The 23072-nt window shown below is 46.4% G+C and overlaps 1 protein-coding gene across 9 annotated transcripts in view; it reads left to right on the top strand.

Moving 5' to 3' along the window:
- Csmd2 (CUB and Sushi multiple domains 2) overlaps positions 1-23072 on the top strand; it is a 566560-nt gene that overhangs the window by 192796 nt on the left and 350692 nt on the right. For all 9 annotated transcript variants that reach the window (XM_063236033.1, XM_063236032.1, XM_063236031.1 and 6 more), the window contains exon 5: positions 9621-9828. In XM_063236033.1, the coding sequence (XP_063092103.1) occupies positions 9621-9828 (208 nt within the window). The remainder of the gene's footprint in view (positions 1-9620; positions 9829-23072) is intronic.

Below are 23072 nucleotides of genomic sequence, written 5' to 3'. Positions count from 1 at the left end.
TGGATAACTGCCTTGGTCCATAAAAGGCAGACTGTGTGGATCTCAGCCATCGGCATCTGACTTTTGAAGGATGTTAATCTTGGATCAAAGAAGTCTCCTGAGGAGAAAAGGGAATCCAGCACGCTAGGGGTTGAGAGGAAGCCGGTAGAGAAGAAACTGGCTGCAGCCAGACAAGAGAATCGGGTCAAGTATGCAGGCTTCCCCAGACCTGGGGAACAGGCATCCCTATATAGAAGCTTGGACTGCAAGTGCTGAGCTGCATTCCAGATTCTCTGGCCCCAAGGCAGTGGTACTGGGCCCAGGCATAGATAGTGATTTGAGTCAGAAGGGCCAGCTCATAGCTGTACATCCACAGGCATGCTGCTAAACCTCTCTGAGATTTGAAGTTGGGCCATGAGCAGCAGCCTCACAGAAACGATTGCTTATTCATTCACTCTGAGTTAAGATTTGTTTGTCAAGTGCTTACCATGTGCCAGCCAGTAACTGATTCAATTCTTATTTACTGATGCCTATGAAGTGTATAGATCTAGTTACATGGAAAACAGCAGTGGTGGTCAAGTCAGCTAAATCACATGATCTTGTGAGTTTACATACTAGCCTCCATGAGATAGGGAACAGACAAAAATAACAACAAAAAATGAATAAATAAAACAAAACAAAACAAATGAACCTGAAGTAGGGTAGGAGATAAGAAGGAAATACAGTAGCTAGCAGTGAAGAAGGCTACTTTAGATGGAAGCAGCAGGAGGGATCTCTGAGGAAGGACCTGTGATCTGAGTCCTGAGTCTTGAGAAGAAGCCTGTATATGAAGACCTGCAAAGGGGCACTCCCAGAAAATGGAAAGGCAAGTGCAAAGGCCCGGAGGTGAGGAGGAACTAGGCACTTTATAGGAACAGAAAGTAGAGTGAGGGGGCAGGGATGAGTGTGGCAGGGTGAGAGGCTGGGGTTTGATCCTAAGCTCAGGCGATAGCACAGGAGAGTTTTAAGCATAGTTTGATTTCATTTAACTTGCTTTAAAAAAAAACCCACGCCCGATATTGGGAAGGAGAGGGACTGTAGTTCTGCGACAAACACAGCAGGGAGACAGTTAGGAGGCAGCTACTGTGGGCAGCTGTGCTGAGATGGAGCATCTCAGCCAGAGGCCCCAGTGGAGATGGAAGGGTGTGTGCAGGTGCATTTCTTGCTACTAAAGCTTGAACCAGAGACCCTGTTTGTAGCAAGGACTTAGTAAGTGTGCTGATTCTTATTGCCTTTGCAACTACTGGCCAGCATTTATTTATTTAGTCCAGTGTTCCAGACCCTGTGTTATCTAATTTAATCTATACAAACCGGCTAAGAGGTGAAGGTATTGCTAGCCCCTCTTGTGAGACAAGGAACCGAGATCCTGGGAGGTGAGGGGCTTTGCTGTGATGACAGAGAGTGCTGGAGATCAGACTTAACCCAAGCTGTGTCTTGCTGGCCATGGTCTTGGCCACTAATGTCCACAGCAGGCTAGAACAGTTCCTCCAGTCTCATGCTCCAGAGTTGAGAGCCAGGCCCCCAGGCATACGTGTGCCCTGTAGGGACTGCTGGACTCCCATGACTGCCTCTTAGCTTCCTCTTCCACCTGTCCTGGAATCTCATTGGAAAAGACATCCCTGGGAAAGGGCTTGAGGTTACATTCTAGGCAGGTGCTGCTGTAGGGGAGGGCTGGGGGTGCTGAGGCTACTTCTCTTCCTGTCTTAGTTACTTTTTACTCTTCACTGAGACAAAATACCTGATGCCCAAAGTTGAGAAAGGAAAGGTTTATTTTTTACAGTTTTTGCAGGTTTCAGTCCATACTCGGTTGGCTCCAAGGCAGGATGGCATGGCGGGGCCGCAGTTCATGGGGGCTGCAAACAGAAGTCAAAATAGGCAAGAGAAAGAGACACACCTTCTTCCTGCCATGATATTGTATGCTGGCTCCACCCCAAGGTGGGTGTAACACTGACACCATCAATCCAAGCATGCTAGATAGTGAACCAATCACAAATACACAATGCAAACATAAGAGGCCTGGGAGCCACCAACATAAACTATGACACCTCCCTATCAGGGAACTCCAGGCCAAGGCTCTCCCACTTCCTGTGAGTAGGGGTGGTTGGGCCTGATTCTGCAGCAAGGTAGGCCCCTGAGACAGGGAGACACGTGGGTACTGCTGTGACTCTGGAGTTCGTAGCCAGTAGAGTCAGCTAGACTCCGACCTTTAGTAGCTATGTGGTATTGATACTTTGTGGCATTCACCAAGCCCCTGTTATCTCATCTGTAAAATGCCCATTTTCCTGGCTATTTAAGGACTGATGAGAGTACACAGGTGATGTGCGCAGCACAGTGCTTAGCCTACGATGAGCGCCCCATCCATGATGGGCTCCGAGTCCTATCTGCATGTCCTCAGAAGGAGACCTCTGTGACCGGTTCTGTGGAAGGAGTTCCCAGGGCCATGGTGATGTTCTCATGAATTGACAATTTCCTCATTTTAAGAAAGAAGGAAGCCAGGTATGGTGGTGCACCCTGAGAGGCTGAGGCAGAAACATCACAAATTAGAGTCCAGCCTAGACAACTTAGTGACATAGCAAGATCTCATCTGGAAATAAAATAAAAATTTAAAAAACAAGCTGGAAAGGTACCTCAGTTCAATCCCCAGTTCTGAAGGGGGTAGGGGGACAAAAGTGTCTTTGATAAAGCCAGTAATAAAAGGGCAAAATCCAAAGCTCATTAGAAGAGAGGATTGAGGAGGCTGAGCAGGTGATTGTGGCCCGGTAAAAACCGGGGTGCTGAGCCATGCAGTCCAAGAAAGCGGGGGAGGCTGTGGCTTTGGGGTGCCCATGCTTGGCTTTCTCCGTCTTGTGCCTGAGTTGCAAGATGACACCCAGGCCTCTTGGGGTTTGCATTTTCTCAGAGGCTAAGTACCTTTGTTGGGGAGTAGAATATACACCAAGGCCGAATGCCAAGAACCCCCAGTCCTCCATGATGGTGCCCTGTGGGCTGCCTAAAATGCACATGACCTCCAAACCTCCCTGCAACTGGAGAATCATAAAGGGGCTAATACACAACAGTGGGGGTAGTTTTCTAAAATTATAGTTAGTTGCAGAAATTTCAGTAGAACCTAAAGTTGATCATAAATAAAGGCATAAACTTGGAAAGGCAACCATCAGCACCACACACCTGCACCCTGGAATATGCATGAGCTATTGGCTGTGCAGAAGGCCCTTTGCCAGGGAAGGAAAAAGTACAAATGAATATTTTAGGACTGTGATGGCAGCTGAAGGTTATATTTTATGACTCCAGAGTTGGAAGCATGAAATACGATTCCTTTGTTTAAAGTGTGAGAAAATCTCCAAATGGCATTTACTGCATTTTCAATCAAAACAGGAGGGTGCTTGAGCAAGGATGCCCGAGAGAAGAGTTTCAGAGGTAAGGGTGGTGTTTTCAGGAGGAACTGGTGGCTCTAACCAGAGGATCACAAACTCCTGAGTCTGTAGTTTCATTGCATTTCAGAGTTGTTGGTCAGGACAGGGAAGTTAGAGAATCAGGATGGCTCAAACATTGCTCTCTAGCAGTGGGGTACAGCACAGTTGGGGAGACTATTATCCTGGCCCTAGAGAGACTCTCCTAGAATCCTGACTCAGCCTTTCCCGTTTGACTTTAAGAAAGTCTTTTAGGGGCTGGGGATTTAGCTCAGTGGCATAAGTACCTGCCTTGCAAGCAGGCAGTCGTGAGTTCGATCACCGGTACCGGTAAAAATGGAAAAAAAAAAAAAAGAAAATCTTTTAACCTCTCTGGGCCTCGGTTTCCTGTCCCATTTATTTGTTTTTCAGCTATTTATTGAATGCCTACTCTTTATCAAGAAGTGTGCTAGCAGCTGGGAAAAGAACTGGCATGGCCCTTGTTCTAGGAGTTTACTTATCTTAAGTTTGTAACAACATCATTGACCATTTAAGTATGGGAAATAATAATTAATGGAAAAATATGTATTACTCTGAAATCATATAGTGGAAGAACTGTTTCCTGGAGGAATTCACACTTTAACTGGGACCTAAAAGCTGAGGAGGGGCCAGGCAGAACTGTGAGGTAGAGAAGAAAGTCTCTGGTTGAGAAAATATTACTTTCCAAGAACCTGGAAAGTATTTGTGCCCATTGTTGTAGAGAAGCCAGGAGGCGGCCAGTGTGGCTGTGGACGGGAGGGAGAGACAGTGAAGAAGGTTGTGTGAGGTCCTTGTAAATGGCAGGGTCTTCCACTGATCCTGAGTGACAGTGAGAGCTAGTGAAGTTTCCTACAGAGTGGCATCATCAGGCCTCTGTGTGAAGAACAGGTGGACAGGCAGGAGGACGAGGGCCACCCAGGAGGCTGAGAGGATGCTTCTGAGCCGCTGCCTGGAACATGCAAAGCCTCCAGTTAAGCCATGGTGTGAAGGCAGGAGACAGTCTGATTGCTCAGAATGGACAGGATATGCCATGGGCCCTGGTTGGGGACAGGCTGCAGGAGGAGCTGAGGAAGGCTCTGAGAGCATGAGAACTGGGTCCCGGGTGTGACCCCTGTCCAGGCCAGGAGCTCTGAGGAGGGCAGGTTTACAGGGAACAAAGTGTGAGGCTGGTTCAGTGTGTTGTGGTGGGATTCTAAGGTGAGAGGGAGGCCTGAGACTGTGGGGTGCCCCTCTGCCCCCCCCCCCCAGTTCTGCTTCCCTGGCATCATGAGTCCCTGAAGCAGTGTGGATCACAGGCCTGGACAGAGACCCCGGCTCATCCTCAGTGGCTCCCAAGCACTGCCTCCTGAGGGCTGCTTCTGTAGCGCCTGCTCCGTCCCTGCTGAGTGCTCCCTCTCACTGTTCTCTTCCTGCTCCCTGGCTGGGCCCCCATCACTGTCCACTGCCAATAGCAGTCTTCACCCCGAGGAGCCACTCCTTTTGGTCCCATTGAACCAGGCTGCACCATCTCAGGATCCCTGGTCCTGAGCATGGCCATTTGTTTATTCCCACATGTAAGGGGGGGGGGACACCAAGTGGCAGGGACATCCTTCTCTCATGAGCTGCTTCTCTTCTGGGGTCCTTGATACTCAAACAGCCTCACGATCACCTCTTCGCCCCTCCTTTCTGGCTGCAGTCCTGCCCGCCTCTGTTCTTCCCAGTGGCTGCCTTGTGGATTCTTGCTCCTTCTCTCTGGCACTGCTACTGATGTTCCACCTGCCACCATCTTTGACTCCCAAACCGCACTACCCTGCCATCACTCAGGGACCAAAGTCATCTCTCTAAGACAGATCCAGGCTTCAACTCCCTGCTGAAAACCCTCTTTCCCATACCTGCAATGGCTCCCAGCACCTGCAGTACAGAACCCAGGCCCCTCGCCAGACCAGCAAAGCCCTTCCATGCTGACCTCTGCCCTCCCCCATGAACTCCACCTCTCACTCTTGCACCCTGAGCCTCTATAGCATTTGAAGGCAGGCCCAGGTCCCCTGGGCCATGCCCTTCAGGCTGCCTTGCCCCTGCCTGCCTCCTGTGTCCCATCCCGTCTTGCATCTCCCTCCAGCACAATCTGTTCCTTTCTCAGCATTCCGATGAGCACCCTTTCCTTCAACATGATTTCTGCAACCACAGTGTGGTCCAGATTACGCTATGTGGCCGGGGCTGCAGGCTGTTCCCGCCCGAGGCAGCCATGGGAGTGCTGGGGACCAGCAGGCTCAGTGCTTGCTGGGAACAATAGTGACAAATCTCTGGTTTGCCAGTTGGCTCCTGTGGCTTATCTCCCGGTAATGTTCACGGTGAATTTATTTACATCTGAAGGAGACACACTCTTGCCTCAGATGTCAGACTTCATAGCCTGCTGCCAGAGAGACACCCTGGATGGAAACACCGAGCAGCTTGATAAAACAAACAGCGCCACTAAAGTGGATTTAAAGCCAAGCAAGGCCAATCCTGTCTCCCTTTCCTGCTTCTCTCTCTCCTGGGGCATGGGCACCAGGATTGAGACAGCAGAGGAGGAAGAGAGGGGAGGAGAACTTGACCTCAGCTCCTTGCGTGGCTTCAAGGCCCTTGTAAGCACAGTTTGTACCCTCCTGCCCCAGGCAGCCCCATCCCCTCTGCAGGGTTCCCACCAGAGAGCCCTGAACCCACTACACTTACGAATTCCAGCTGCCTTCTTGCTGCCCCCGCAGCATCTGCTGGCCCCGTGTGAAGGATGCAGCCTAACCTGGGCCACATCTCACCATTACCACCCAGTCGAAGCACTGCCACCTCTCCCAGGATCCTCTCAGCAGCCTCCCCGAGGCATCCCCTGCTCCTGTTCTTGCTGTCTTTAGCCTCCAGCTGTCTGTGTGTCAGCTGGAGGATTTCGTTAGTTTGCAAATGCTCTGGTGCTATGTTCTGCTCATCTCTGCCCCAGGAGAAGCCCACATCCTTAGTGTCCACTGAGGTCCTCCACTGTCCAGTGCCACTGACTACATCCCCTTCCACCCCTCGGCTCTCTGGATGCTCTTCATCCTGTCAGACCTCTGTACCCACAGCCTTCACATTGCTGTTCCAATTATTCAGAATACTCTTCCTGTAGATAACCACATGCCTCCTTCTCCCTCCTTTGGGAGTTGGCTGCAATGTCCACTTCTCAGTGAGGCCTTCCTTACCCCATGGGACACATCCCATCCCCATCTGCATTTATCACGATCTCATTTGCTATGGATATTATTGACTTATGTTAGAGTTGTCTTTATACCTCAGATCAGAAATCAAGCTCTGTGTTTTCATGGTTTTTTTTTTTTTTTTTTTTCCTATAGCCAAGTCCTCAGCCCTTAGGACAGAGCTTGACACAGAGCTGGTCCCATTTGTTAAGTGAAAGTCTCAACAAAAATTTTGTCTCCTGTATGAAGCTTCCCTTCCTCCCATGAGCCATGGCCTGCCTCTCGTGCTCCTCTGACCATCTGTGACCCTCTGTGCCCTTGCTGAGTGCCTTTCACCTCTCTGGGAAGCTCTTGATGGCAGGGAGGAAGTTGAGCTCCTCTGATTGTTGTGTCGGCTCCAGCCCCATGGCAGCCTTGTAACTGGAGGGAACCATTTTCAGGTACCTGCCCTGGGCCTAGTCCTACACACCTGCAGTGTGATGTTTAGAAACAACTACATGGTCCTCTGGATCCTGCAAAATGACATCATTGGGAACAGTTTAAAGCCACTAAATTAAGTTACTTTTGTTGCTAGACCAGGTCGCTCCTCTGAATCCAACTGTGGCCATTGAATCCCCATTGGCAGCTCCACAGCCCATCTCCTGGCTGCCCTCACCTACAAGGGGATCCTTTTCTGGGGTCCCTCCCAGGACATGGTCCCTTCACCATTCCCAGTGATGGCTTATAGCACAGTCCTGGGACTCTCAATTCCCCATTGTGGAGTAAAGCCTGTGGATACTGCTTCCTAAGTCTCCACAGCAAAGACTCTCCCCCTATCCTTGCCAAGCCCTCCTCTCCATCCCATCCCATATCACCTCGATGTTGATGACTGCATCCTGTCTAGAGGTCCAGCTTGCTTCTGTGTCAGTCAGAGTAATCTTTCTCATCAATTTTGATCCTCAAGAAGAATGGAAGAAGGACAATGTGTTTGTCATTCATTGGGCATTTGCTACATGTCTGCCACTGGCAGATACGAGGCACTGTCCCACCCTGGTCCCTTTCAGTTTTCACGGTAACCAGTGGTCCAGAGAAGCAAACTGAGGCTTACAGAAGCAAACCATCTGGGACACACGTGCAGCTGGAAATTGCAGAACCCAAATTCAAATCTAGACCTTCCACACCGTAACATCCATTTTGTTTCCAGCACACTCCCGTGTCCAGATTTCTTGGCCTGACATTCTCTGGCATTTGGCCCTTTCTGCGTTGCCATCATCTCTGCCTTTGCTCCTCTGGCTCACTGCAGAGATGAGGCATCGAGAGCTGCTCATCTCGGAGACGCCTTGCACTTCATTCTTCTGCGCATCTCACCATTTGTGTTTCTTCTTTCCTGAGATGCCTTTTCCCTTCTTCTTTAGCTACTCAACCTCTGTGCCTCAAAACTGAGCTCTAACGGAGCATTCTATGTTAAGCTTCCCCAAATAGACTGATGTAAGTGAAGTTACTTGCTGCTTTATTTATACCCTTAATGTGTAGATTTTTCTCAGAGAACTTTTTTGGTTAAGGATGTAAGTTCTGGAAGCCAACTACAGGGCTTAGAATTTCAACTCCTTCAACTGCAGTGAGCTATCACAATTCAAAGAGACTGAATCTCTCTGAGTCTTGAGTTCCTCACTTATCAAATGGAACTTATAGGGTCATAATAGGGAATCAAGTGGAATATGCAATGTACTTAGAATAGTACTTAAAGATTAGTTCTCGTCCTTGTTATCCCACTGCCTCCGATACAGTTGAATGGTGACATTGCATATCCCTTTCTAACCCCTTACTTGAATACAGGTCCCAAGATGGCAGGCTTAGAAAGCATGGGTGACCTGTGGCCATCTCACCCAACTCATTGTATCAGAGAAATTTTCAACTGATGCCTGCAGGATTTCAAAGCCAGTACTGTTGACTTTTATGTGTCAGAGCATATTCTCTGGTTGTCTTTCATGAAGATCAAATCTAAGCTGGGATTTAGATGATAGCAGGAAGACTGCACCAGGTTTTGCTTCATGGACAAGTTAGACAAGATTCCTACCCTCATGGTACCCAGTGGTACTCAAAACCCAGAGAGGGAAGGCATGTAGACGGAGCAGGGTGCCATGTGTGTAGTCAACACTTTACTGTGGGAGGGTGCAAGGATCAGAGAGCAGGTACTCCAAGTTTGAAAGATTAAGTGTCACCAAACCACTGCAGTGGATTTGAGTCCAGAGGCATAAGGATAGTTGCCCTAGACAAATGCATCCTAGACAGAGAGACAGGGCAGGCCAAGGACAGGAAATCTGTATGCACACAGCACTGAGGCACAGCTGGCCTGGGTACAGGGATAGAGGAAAGATTATCCAGGTGTCAGGCCAGGAATGCCCTTTGAGTTTTGTCTCAAATAGTTGTGTTGAATTTTTGTTTTGTTGTTATCACATCTGAGTCTTTACTAAGGTCCAGTGGAAAGAAACGTCCTATTCACCTAAATTGTAACCATGAAAATCAATCTAACAATTGGTTTCTCCTGTTTGCTGGTTGTCACAAAGAAGGATAGTAAGATAGAGATCAAATACTGGGTCTGCCATTCATTGGCTGTGTGACCTAGGTCAGGTTGCTTAACTTCCCTGTGCCCTATCTTTCTTTATATGTTAAATGAGAACAGTAGCCAGCCACGATGCTGTACCTATAATCTCAGACTTGGGAGGCTGAGGCAGGAGGATTGCAAATTTGAGATCAGTCCAGAATACATGCTAGATACCCCCTCACCCCAATAGTGAGAACAGTATGCTCTGAAACTCTCAGAATGGTGCATAGCACATGGTAAAGTCTGTGGAAATGTTTGGTGTCATTTTTCCTCAACCAGTTCAGACTAAGACCTTGTGCGGATTGTATGAATATCATGTTATAGGGCCTTTTGTTTGCCATGGGTGAAGGCCACCATGCCAGGGCCTAGGAATCACAACACTCATTTGAGCTCTTGTCTGTGTGCCCACAGCGGACGATGCCTGTGGTGGGACCCTGCGGGGCCAGAGTGGCATCATTTCCAGCCCCCACTTCCCCTCGGAGTACCACAACAATGCTGACTGCACATGGACCATCCTGGCTGAGCTGGGAGACACCATTGCCCTGGTCTTTATTGACTTCCAGCTGGAAGATGGTTATGACTTTCTGGAAGTCACAGGGACTGAAGGCTCCTCACTGTGGTAAGTACGCTGCCAGGCCTCCTCTCTCTCCCCTGTTACCTTCCCCTGCAGCTGTGAATTTCTGGGTGGCACTCAGTGTTATTGTGCCCTGGACGTAAGCTGGGGACCTCTTTGTCTCTTCCTTTTCCCTATTGTTAGAGTCCTTGCATCTCATCACAATGAGAGATCACTGCATTTAAAGCTGGGGTAAAATTTTACTATAGTTTTGATGTCTGACATGAAGTATGTTCTTGCTGATGATTTCATGTGGACCTTGGTTGAATGCCTATGTTAACACTAAAAGTGTTTTTGGTCCAGGACTTGGGCAGGGTCTCAGTGAAACTAGTTGAGCTATGAGTCTTTTTCTGGAAGAGAAAGGCCCCACTCTGAAGCCTCGAGACCTCAATCAGCAAGGCATGGTGTCTTGATGTGTGCATAGTGGGGACAAGCCTCCAATTAGCATTGCCAAAGAGTGAAGCACTCCTGTGGTGGCCCAGGGACATTCTCAGAAGACTCTGAAACCTTCCCTCATTTCTTGGGAGCTGAGGTGGGCTTAAGGAGATATATAGCTGCCTGGTAGATGACAGACCTTACATGTGATGGTATGGAATTTTGAATGCTCTGTGATGTTCTTGCTGTGGTCATGTCCTCAAGATGAGGACATGCAGGGAAGATGTGACTAGGTGTGTTTCACATGTAACAATTGTGAGGCCCTCACTGCTGTGTACTGACAGGCAGAGACAAGACTCAAGGAATAAGCTAGAGAGCACGTGAGCTGCCACCAAAGAGTCTGGGAGAATCACAATGTGGGTGACTGCAAGTGTCAGAGAGGACAGTGTCTAGGAAAAACAGAGACATAGGAGTTGGTGGGGGAAGGCAGAAAAAAGACATACTGGTTGCATCCCTCCTGAGTAGCAGGTCTATGGCAGAAGACAGATCAGTTGAGAAGAACACAGTCCTTGGAGGAGTTCTAAATCTCTGGATTGAGAAAAGCAAGCAAACCTGTGATAGTAGCCAAGTGTGGTGACAGACAGTAGGAAGGGCTTCCTCCCAAAACAAATTTGGATTTGGGGGACAGTGTAACTGGAAGGACTCATGTCCTGGTGTAGCACTGTGCTGAACTCATTCAGGTTATTATTTCCTACCTGGATGCAAGGTTGGGAGACCTGGATATAAGCTGAATTTAGACACTAATGGAGACTGATATGAACTTGTCTTGGAGCAATTTTGGCAACTCTGTCTAGGTGAGGGGCCCCAGAAACTGAAATCTCCATGAAAGGCCCAGCCAAACACTGAGACCTTACCTCTTTTTATAAAATGCCCATTTTTCTGATTTTAAATAGAATGCATCTGTTCTTTGTAGAAAATGTATACCCACAGTAGTAGAAGAAAAGAAGTAACAACTATTTGGTGTACTCCTCTTTGGTCTTTTATGCTTGGTCTATGTATTAGTCACCTTTCCTGACACTGAGGCATAATACTTATCATACATTACTTAAAGGAGGAGAGGTTTAATTTGCTTCATGGTTTCAAGAGATTCAGTCCATGGTTGGCAGACTCCAAGGCAGAAATGTCATGGCTGAAGGGCACTAGGGAGCAAAGTTCTTTAGTGTGTGGCAGCCCAGAAACAAAGCAATGGAATTAAAGCTGAGGGTAAGGAACCAGAGGCCGGCTATGGTGGAGAAGACTACACCTCCATGACCCATTTGGTCACCCAGGAGCATGCTTTATCAATCCTGCATTTTTTAATCCATTGAAGTTGGCATATCAGGAGTCACAGCCGAGATCAAGCTAGTTATTTATATATAACATTTATATATTTGAGACTAGGATCTTTATATATCTGCAGTCATGTATTTTTAACTAAGCATGATATCATGAAAATGTTTCCTATATCATTACAGATACCTCCAAACTAGTAGAGGTGTGATAAAAGTATCATTACTAAGGATTTACTACCAGTAGTTGCCAAGCTAAGTTCTAAGCTCTTGACAGCTATAATTTCATTTTATTTCCATAAAAACTCTGTGAAGTAGGTAGTACAATTTCTCTCCTTTACAGATGTGGAAGATAAGGCCCAGAGACATTATGCTACTTGCTTGAGGTATTACAGCTAGTGAAGAACAGATCTGGGATTCCACGCCAGATTAGCCCTGCCGCACACTGAAGAACTTTGCTCCCTAGCTCCCTACAGCCATGATGTTTCTTCCTGGGAGTCTGCTAACCATGGACCAGTCTCTTGTCTTCTCAGCCAGGACAGCCCAATGCAACACCCCATGGCCATGTTGGTTTTTATGTTTGTGATGTTCCTCATAAAACTGTGGCACAGATTTCTTACCAGGTATCTTGTTAGACTGTTCCCAAGTTTTTGCTTCTGTAAACAGACACCAAGATGGATATCCTTACCAGTCATCTCTCTTCCAGGCTCCAGGCCTGTGTGACTCACTTGTTTATCCGTAGGCCAAATGGTCTCCTACAGCGTCTGTCCCCCAGGTGTGAGTCTCCACATTGTCCAAACTTCTGGACTGAAACAAATCTGAAAGAGTATTCCTTTTCCTATTAAGTCACTCAGTGGGGAAGGAATTAAGTAAAAGAAATCGTTAGGGGAATCATTCAGAACTCTTTGCTATAAGATTAAATTATAATTATTTATAGGGCTGGTGTCACCATTGCCAGGCAGGATGTATTTGTTGTTCTAATTTATACTTGAATAGCAATTATAGGTAAACAAACGTGGAGGCCTGGGATGGATGTGTGGAAGAATCAGTCTCTCCCTTATCCCTCTTTTTATGGATCCCTGGATTCCTGTGAAAATCTGATACTGCTGGTTTATGAGTATATACTGCTTTTATTAGCACGCATTAAGATTTCAGGCTGTTCTCTTGAATTCTGTGCCAAGATACAGAAAGACAACAGATTCTGTTAGGAAAGATGAATCTGAACAACCTAGCATTCTTTTATGTATCAAGAAGACAGGGACCCTTTGAGAAGAGAAAATCTGTCACCTCCTTACCCTGGCATCAGGTCTCCCACTGATTCAGAAGAGAAAGGGACATGCAGTTTCCCTGATTTAGTGTCCACCCTCTGCTTCCTCAAGTGGGGAAACCACAGAACAGATTTCATTAGGGTCTCAGTTGTTTGGGTTTCATGGACTCATAAAAGAATGTTGGAAATATAGTGCTGACAATTTTTTATTTTGCCAAGTATGGCTATTAGAAGAAAAGCTTCCAACTCCTCAGTACATTATTTCATAAAACAAAGGGCCACTCACAGCCAAAATTATGGCAGTAAATAGTCACTCAGTAATCTTGTGCTGATATCATGAGCGATGAGGTGGGATGGGGTCACATAAACAGCAGTGTGCATGTCACCGGATCCCAAGGATCCAGGGACTGACATCCATTGGTGGACTTGTCCATCCTGTGCTGCTGGTCCACAAGGGGCTTCAGGAGTCCAACAGTGCACATTTTGAGTAAGAAGAGGCTGTCATTGTGATGAGCACTGAGCCTGGCAGCTCTGACATGTTCAGAAAATCTCTCCAAGTGAATTTTCTCTCCAAGTGAATTGCTTTTTGGGTGAAAAATTGACCATGAGCAAAAGCTAGATTTGAAGGGACTGAAGTTGCAATCCAGAGAGTAGATTTGGCATTATTCCCTGAGTACATACACACACACACACAAGAGCACACTTGTGCACACAGCCAAATCACTTCTGACATGTGCTGCAGCAAATCAATGCCATAGAAGACATCACCAAGTCAATCCCCTACCCTTGTACACACACTTTTATCTCCAGTTCACTGAACTGAATTTAGGGGCCAGATTTTCTCACACCAACACTTCTGGAATGGGGAGCCGAGTCTCTTCTTTGGCTCCAACCAGTTGTCTTTGGCGACTACAGAAGCCCACTCCTTCCCAACTAACTAAAGGAGGAAGATGCTCTCCCCTAGCTAAAACTCATCAAATTGGTGAATTCAGAAGACCCTTTTAATTTCTGGGGACTTGGATCCCTGGAGAATATCAAGATCATGGTAAAATACATAACATGATTGCAGAGTCCGTCTCTCCATCGGTGGAGGAAAATCAGTGGAGTAAAGAAATAAAAGCTACTGAAAAGCCAGTAGTTCTGACCCTCTTCCTTTTGTTCCCTATTTGAATCTTTCCAGAATCTTCTTGTAGGCTAAAGGCAGGGGAGAAAGCTAATCACTGCACACACACACACACACACACACACACACACACACACACAAACAAACACATACACACACACAAACAAACAAACAAACACACACACACGCAATTGCCAAGCATATGGAGGAGGTCAGTGCAACTCACTTGAGGTCAGGTGTGGTGCAGCTTGCATCCAAATGATGAAGAAGCAGATTCGGGAATCAGATGAAATTGACCTCGAAACTCAATCCTGCCTCCTACTATAGTTGTGTCATCCTGGAATGGTCACTGACATTGCTGAGCCTCAGTTTCTACATCTAAAAATGGAACTCATCATACAGTGCACCCAGAACATTGAGAGACTGGAGATGCCAGTGCTGCCTGGCTCATCGTAGGTGTAAGATTCCTGGGGTAAGTCTCAGAGTGCAGAGCTCATTCTTTAAGGGGGAAAGAGTAAAATGAGGCACCTCCAGCAGTTCAGGTCCCTGGGGGGCCCATTCTACACAATGCCATCATGCACATCCTTCATATAGTTTAGGCCAGTGCCATCTCCTTGGCAGAAAAGTACAGCCTGGCAGCCTTGATTGACCCAGCCCCTAAAAGAGTTGCCCAGAAATCCAATGTGGTTGGTTGAGGAGGAGTCGGGTTATAGGATGCCCTTGTTGAAATCGTCTTTCTAGAGCTGACATTGTAGCATCACTTTTCTCGTAGCCCAACCCAGACTAGCCAGTGAACTGCTTTGTTAGAGAAGTAGAGGGAGGTCCAGTAATTCAGCTACCACCAATGGCTCTGTGCTGGTCCAGGGACAGAGGTTTCTACAATGAGCTTGAGGAACCTACAGAGTAGAGGGAGAGGGACAAGAGTGTGGAGAAGGCATTCAAAGGGGGCATCTTTCTGAGACAAAGAAGGGATGACATATTTGCCAGGGCCCTTTAGTGTCTCTGGCTATGTAGCTTGAGGGTCCCATTGGACCTTCTTCCTAGAGCAAGGATGATAGGCAAAGTCACAGCATGACCTACACTCAAAACTGAAGCCATATTGCTTCAGGTGGCCAGTGGATATGACAGTTGTAGGAGTCTGTTTGTAGGGTGTGTGCGGTGGGGGATCACAAAGTTCCTTCTCACATATAGGCAATGTTTTTGGGCTGTGACTCTGTGTCAGCTTTTGCAGGTGATTTTGAGCCTGTCTGCCTTACCCCTTTCATTGTACTTTGACCTTTCCTTTCCTTTCTTCCATTGTTCCTTCTACCTTTATTTCCAGTAGTGGCAATTGAACCCAGAGCCTTTGCACTGAGCTACATCTCTGGCCCTTTAAAAAAAAAAAAGTTTTGTTTTTTTTTTTGTTTTTGTTTTTTTTTTAGATGGGTTCTCCAAATAGCCCAAACTTATGTAAATTTTGGTTCCTCCTACTTCAGCCTTCCAGAGTGCTGGGATTACAGGTTTGTGCACCACACCTACTATTTCCTTCTTGTTTCAATCAGATCATTTAGGGTCTACCTGCTTGTTCTCTATGTCCCCACCATTGCCAGGCCAGTCCCCTCAGACCTATATGTGACAAACTTGCCTCCTCCACACGTTGAAAGCAGAAGAGCAGAGAGCTTACTTTAGGACTCCAGGGGAGGATGTTCTCCCAGGGCAAGAGACCAAGGCTTGTAGGAAGAGGCTGCCTCTGATTAGGCCTCAGAGTGAGGACCATTTGATGTGGATGAGACAAAGGGGAGGCATTCTCCTGGGGATCCTCCCTGGTCCTGCTGGCCAGACTGTGGAACTTGCTCCCCACTGTACACACACGTCCAACGGAGGCTTATGTGGCCACTTCTGACCGTAGCAGCCTCCTCAGAAAGTCCACTCTATCTGTCTGAGTTTCCTAGAACTTTTTAGAAAGATTTCCCTGTAAAGCAGGCTCCACCTCTCCAAATCCACCAGTCAGCTCTTGGGGTTCTCCCTGGATCCTCTCATTCACCCCTCCTTTTCCTTCTTAAGAGCCTTGGGGGATTTCTTTTTCACTTTGTTCCCCTACTTTTGTTTGCTTTTGGTTTTGTAGGTGGAGAAACAAAAGCTCCCGTCTACTTTACATATATTTAGTTTGAAAATTTCACTGACAACACTCTTTTTGAAGAGTTTTAATTATTAGGCATTTTACACATGGAATATAAGCCAACCAGAACCATTTGATCTGAGTGCCTTTTAACTAGATATTTCATTCAGGAGCGCTTAGATGCAGATAGTGTTAGAATGAGCCTGGCATGCCAGTGGGAACAGGGAACAATAACTATTCACTTACTTATTCACTCACATGTACTTTATCACACCATTGGTTTAGATGATTTGTGTTTCCTTTAACTTTTCCTCTATTAATTTTCCATAATCATTTTTTGAGACCCATCTGTGAACCAGGCTTTCCTAGATGGTAGGGAAACAAAAATCTAGCCTGAGTGTCTAAGGAGTTACTTACTCATTCCACCAATATTTGTGCAATAGCTGTGCACTGTGCTAGACCCCAAAGCTCACAGTCAGAGCCAAGAGGCAGAATATTATTAAATGTTTTATAATATATTGTATGTTAGATACATTTCTAAGATGTATGAAGAATCCCCAGGGACTGAAAAGAGAAATGTAATAGCCAGTTTTCTTTCAGTTCAATAAACAGAACCCCACCTCCAGATGAATAGAACTACAAAGGGAATGTGTTGGCTTCTGTAACTCCAGGAAAAGGCTTCAGGCACTGCTGGATCAAGGTGTAAAAATAATGTTGCTCCATCTCCCAAGGCTCTGCTGTCCTCTGGGTTGGCTTTATTCTCCAGCATGTTTTCCCTATGAACTAACAAAGGTGACCTACTTCATGTCCCTGTAGCCTACCTGACTTAGCAATCCCAGGAGAAAGGATACGTCTTTCCTGATGGTTCCTATAAAAGCTCTCAGCTAAATCTGGTTTGGATCAGACTCAGTCATGCGCTCACCTCTTAAGATCCCAAAGCCAGAAGGTATTCTCAGTGGGTATTGTCATTGGCTAGACCCACGGGTCAGACACTCCTGCTGGGAGTGGAATATGGGTGGTCTAACAAAATGAAACGCAGATAAATGAATCCCCCAGGGAATGACTTTTGAGTTGAACTGAAAACTGAATTTGATTTTGCCACAGCATGGCAGAAAGAGCCCTAGTGTACTTGGGGCATTGCAAGTTCAGGTAAGGAAGGCAAAGTTGGAAGGCAGGAGAGGAGGCTTCAAAGACCACTGGGGCTCAGTGAGTCATGGGGAGCCTTGCCCCATACTCACATCCAGGGAAGCTTCTCTAGGCTGTGGGAAGCTACTGAGGGTTTTTAAACAAGGATCTAAGATAAACACCCTGCATTTTAATAAGGACAGACTTGAAGACCCGGAAATCAGCTATGTTAGTCAGCTTGTCATCCTCATGACAAAATACCTGAGCAAAACAACTACTAGGAGGAAAAGTTTATTTTAGCTCACAGCTTCAGAAGTTTTGGTCCCTCACAGTTAGCTCCATTGCTATGGGCCTGAGATGCACCATATTATCATGGTGGAAGGGCATGGTAGAGCCCAGCTGCTCACGTCAGGGCAGCTAAGAAGCAGAGAGAGCAAGAGCATGAGAAAAGTTATACCCATCAGAGGCATGGCCCCAGCGACCTCTTTCCTCTAACCCAACCCTACCTGTTTATCACCATTCAGCTATGAACTCATCAGTCAGTGACTCAGCCCATAGATGAGGTCAGCATCCTGACCACAATCCACTCACCTCTCTAGACATGTCTTGATCCAGTCAAGTTGTCGATCAAAATTAATCATCACATCAGTTGAGAAATGTTTCTTGTGATCACTTATAAAAGAAATGATCTAGCCATGAGCTATGGCAGATGTGAAGGGATGAAGAGGAGGTGTGACATCGAAATGCAGCCCAGGTGTAGGATCAGCTGAGTCTAAGGGGTTCACAGGAAGGAGAGATGAAGGCACAGAGGCAGTATGGGATCATGCCCACATTTCTGCCTGAGTGACTGTGGTGGGCCATTTACTGTGCAGAGAAACAGAAGGGAAGGAGTAAGCTGGGGCCAGCTGCAGGAGGGAGAAGGGGTGAGGACATGCTTCTCCAGCACACAATGGGCAATGATAGGAGAGTCAAGGCCACAGCAAGGAAGGAAATGGGGTTGGTCTCCTGCACTCTCCATGGATGCTCTTAGTCAATGCTGCACTTAGGATAACTGACAGGAGTGGTTGATGAACTCCACTGCCACCCTGCCAAGTTTGGAGATCTACATGACCTCGAGGAGCCATCCTCGTGATGAATGCCAGTTCATCTTCATCAGCAATGTCTTCCTTCGTCATCTTCACTGTCACTTTGCTGACTCTGTCTTCAGGACTAGCATCTTTTTATCATAGTTCATTCATCCAGACAAGCTACTTGGGCCTTTCTCTCATCTGACCTTTAGCCTGGCCCTGGGAACACAGTGCTCTTTGTGGAACTCCAGTCTATTTGCTGAGATGGGGGGAGACTGACTCTAACCAAATAAACACAGAATAAACATAAAATAATCTATCATGTGCCAAAAGGATGAATAAGCCTGGGAACAATAACAGAAATCCTATTATAAAATAGAGGGGCCCAGGGAGAACTCATTACAGCAACAGGATTGAAGCAGAGACCTGTCTGCTGAGAAGCAGCCCTGTGGGGGAGCATCCCAGGGAGCAATATGCCAGGCAGTGAAGGGTGAAGCGCCATCTTCACCAGGCCCTATCTGCTCATGAACTTCATACTTGCAATTGGCATAGGCTTGGTATTTATTCTCCAGAGTTTCATTCTTCGTGAATGTCAGGAGCAAGGCACAGTCTCAAGCTGGCTAGATATTCAAACACTGGCTACATCTCACATGACTGAGGTGTGGGACCCATCTCAGTGGGGGCTGGAAAGTGAGTGGGCCTCTTCCAGTTGAGATTCAGAATTCTTTGCCTTCAAGGGGTGGATGATTCCATTTTCTCCCTTTTCTTGCCTGCCATATCATGATGCTTTAAGCCACACCAAGAAATTGTACTCTTCTGATGGAGCCCATGAAATTGCATCTGTTGTATCCATCAGGAGCCAGGCCATAAATAACCAGCCCTTTAAAACCTCATCTCCTCTATCTCTTGGAGTTGGAAATAGTATTACAAGCCCAGCGGCTGAGCAGCAGGAAAGGATTAGTACCCTAGCATGCTACTGGCACAAACACACCTGCAGGGGTAAGGGCTGGAGCTCCTGTGCTCTCCACGGAATAGCAGTGTGATTTCCTTTCTTCTGTAGGTGAGAACTTGTTCTCAGAAAGAAAACAAAAGCCAGAGCTAGGAGGAACAGGAAGCAAGCCATGCTGCCTTGCATGGGCACAGAGGCGGTACTGCTAAAGCTTGGGGCTTGGCAGTGTGTGTGTGGGAAGTAGAGGTCGGGAAGCTGACCTGCCCCCTGTGGGTCCAACTGCGTGCAACAGGTTTGTACCAAGTATGACGTCTGTGGAGTCCTGTGCCAAGACTGTAAAGGGCAGCAGTCAACAAGATGCTGCTCTCGACCTCTCTGGAGGAGCTGCTAGCTGCCTGATGGCACAGCAAAGACAGATGGAAGGAGTTGTTCTGGGCCCTTCCAGGGCCCCTCATTCTGGCAAGCCCTGCCTTCCAGAGTGATGTTGATTCACTCAGAGTGCTCCAGGTCTCTGTTTTCTCATTTAGCTATGAATATTTGCCACTAGCTTTTGGCTTAGCCTTCCTAGGATGTGACTTGGGTTATGCTTCACTATTGCTCCTGCACCCTCTTCTCAGATTCCAAGGATTGGCCTAAGTCTTTGGTTCTCTCCTTGAGCCTAGACTTTTTTATAATCCCAGCTTCCTCATCGTCAGTCATCAGTGTATGTGTGGAGGAGGGTATGTGGGGGGTGACAACCCTAGAATCATCAAGGAAGCAGGATTCACGTAGAAAACTTGGATCTATCTGAATTGAAAAATAATTACTGTGGAACTGAATGGTTCCTTTGGATCTGTTGGAAAGGGAAGAGTGGTCTGAGCAAGATGAGGAGGCTTCAGGAGGGCACAGGTGGGCCTCTATATCTCTGGGCTTTTCTCTTCCATGCTTTCCAAACTGTGGTCTACACCCGCGTGGTTTACATGGATGCTCCATTTCTTCTCTTCCCATCCACTCCCCACCTACTTTGCCCTTCCTCTTCTTCCCTCATTCTTTCGCTGAGACTATATATCATCATCATCAGAGAACACCCCAAACCCACCCCACTTCAACATTACCACTTAGAGTTACCAACACCAAAAGATATTTTAAAATCTTTTTGGACACTTTGACAGTACTTTATATTGGTTAATTTCTTCTGCCAGAGAGTTTCTGTCTCCACTTTCACACCCCTTTTGCTGATTCTTCTGAGACCTCCCTGATCATTCCTCCTTCTGTTTCCTCCTTTGATGTCCCCAGAGGAGTCTGTTGTTCCCTTGATGCCCTACTCACTGCACAGTTCCCCCTGGACATTCTTATCTTCAGATACTTCCTGTTTGTTTTAACCACCAAATCTGACGCCCAAGCCCACTATGCCTACCATCCATCAAACTATAAAGCTACGTACCTTGTGGACACGTCCACTTTGAGGGACCAGCAATATCTCCAACTCAGCATATTCCAATTTGTTCATAATTGACACCTAAAATAACCAAAGTTTGTTTCTGTGCTTAGTTCATGACCCTAAGGTTACTCAAAAATCTAGGAACCAGCCCTATTTAATCCCTATCTCACCAGACACATCTAATTAATTGTTAAATTCAAACAATGCACCACCTACTACATGTCTTTCCATCCTTGCTGCCACTCCCTGAATTCAACCCATCATCATTTCTTTGTTAGTTCTGATAGCCTCCTTACTGATCTCCCAGCATCTTGGCACTCTCCAATTCCTCCTCCCCACTGCTACCAGGATGACTTAATTAAAATGCAGCTCTGATATGCTAAGCCCCAGGCAAAGGCTTTCAATCATCTTTTGTTGTCTAACAAAATCCACACTCTCAATAGGGTATATAAGACCCTTCTGATCCAACCCTTGCCGACAGCCCCAGCCTCATCCCTAGCCACTACTTTCTCTGAATTTTACTAACCCACAACTCAGTGGCATAACATCATAAAGAAATGTCTTGCTTATGTTATTTATGTGTCTGTTATGGGCCACTGAGAGCAGTTCTAATCTACAGAGTCTACAGGTGGGAATCCAGGCTTGAGGGGGTTCCACCATCTGGTAGCTGCCCCACCTGGAATATGTTGCCATCTCCAGTGCCATGGCAGGAAAAGTAAGTGGAGAATCCAACATGCTTTTTTACACTAGCCCAAAGTACCATAGCCCAACATACCACTTCCAACTCATATTTTATTGGTCAGAAATTGTCATGTGGTCCAGACTAGCTGCAAAAGAGCCATGAAATGTGGGTGAACAGATAAAATGCTTGGCGAGCCAACCTCTCTGCCACACCTGGCGTTTCAGCAGACAAGATGCCTTGGTACTCACTAAAGGCTCACCTCTCTCCTATGCCCCAGATTTGACTTTCCCAGTTGAATCCATCTTCTCTTTCTTGCATTGCTTGTATTTACCCCATCTTTTCAGTACTCCCAATAGTAGAGGGACAAGTTGTAATATCTACCATATAAATCAAAACAAAACCCACCCAAGCCCCATTACTTAATTCTATTTACCTACCTCCAATTGTTCATCCACCTACCTGGTGCTAAGACAATCAATCCTCTTTCTTAGGTTCTTACCACTACACCTGACCTTGCTAAGATTGCTAAATGACTTCTAGGTAGCGCAATCCAGTGTCACCTCTCCATCCTCATGTGACTTGTCTTCTTAGCAATAGATATTGGTCATCTGTCATTGAACTATTTTCTTCTGTTGACTGCCATAAAACCAGCTGAGTACCTCCCGTACCCATTCCTCCTGAGGCTCCTTTGTTGTCTCCTCTGCTGCTTGCCTTTTAAATTGTGTCCAAGTTTTTAAATTGCCCAGGTGGTCCCGAACCCTTCCTCTTCTCCAGTCACCCCTCTTTCTCAGTTTCCTCAGCCAAAGCAGGTTGGTTTTCAATATCACAGTTATACCCAAAATTCTCAATTTAAATTTTCAGCCCTGACATTCCAGACTCCATGTATATTAACAAGAATCTCAAAGAAGTCTCTTTTTCAAATGTTGTAAAATATATATGTAACATAAAAGTTATCACTTTATTTTAGATGTAAATGAATTTAGTGGTGTTAAATACTAGTGATGGTTAATAATGCCACTATACATTTCTAGCAGTTTTTCTAGCATACCAAACTGAAGTTCTATATCATTAAATAACAACCCACCACCCCCGGGTAACTACCATTTCACTTTGTCTCCATGAGCCTGCCTACTCTAAGTGCCTCACATCACTGGGATCATGCAGTATTTGCCCTTCTGTGTATGACTTATTTCTCTTTAATGGAGGGTTTTCTGGGAGCACCTGTACTCAAAATTCCATTTCTTTTAAGAGTAGGCAGCACTCTGTATCTTTACATCATACTTAGTTTATCCATTTGAATATTGATGGTCATTTCTAACCTATTTTTCATATAGCAAGGGGGGTAACTTATGTTTGTCAATCAAATCGTGTGTTTCCTACTTAAGCCTCCTATCACATTCCAAATAAAATCCAGAAGAAGATTCCATGTTGTCTAACCTCTGCCTTCCTCCCGTCCCCCACTGGTGTCCATCTCATACCCCTGCTGAACTGGCCTTCATCCTATCCCTTGAGGAGCTAAGCAGTGCTTCTTCTTGGGCCTCTGCTTGGAGTCTTCAAATTCTCTTCGTTTGAAGTTGAAAGAAAGAAGAGAACCTGTCTTTTTTGAAATGTAGAATTCAATTTATATTTCTTCTCCCCAGAAAGGCTTTTCTTGTCCATGGAATCCTAAAGTAGCCCTTCACTCCCTATCATAGCATCTTGTTTTATTTTAAGTATTTGTCAAAATCTGATATTTTCTTGCTTTCTTGAGAATTTGTTATTTTCCTCCCTCATCATTGCCTGCAGGACCATAAAAATCCCCAAGTGCACTGGCACT

This window comes from Cavia porcellus, unplaced genomic scaffold (assembly GCF_034190915.1).
Source record: "Cavia porcellus strain 051 isolate PalLab524CR breed Dunkin Hartley unplaced genomic scaffold, mCavPor4.1 scaffold_25, whole genome shotgun sequence".
Taxonomy (NCBI): domain Eukaryota; kingdom Metazoa; phylum Chordata; class Mammalia; order Rodentia; family Caviidae; genus Cavia; species Cavia porcellus.
Note: the sequence above shows the minus strand (reverse complement) of the source record. Positions and strands in the feature narration are given on the sequence as shown.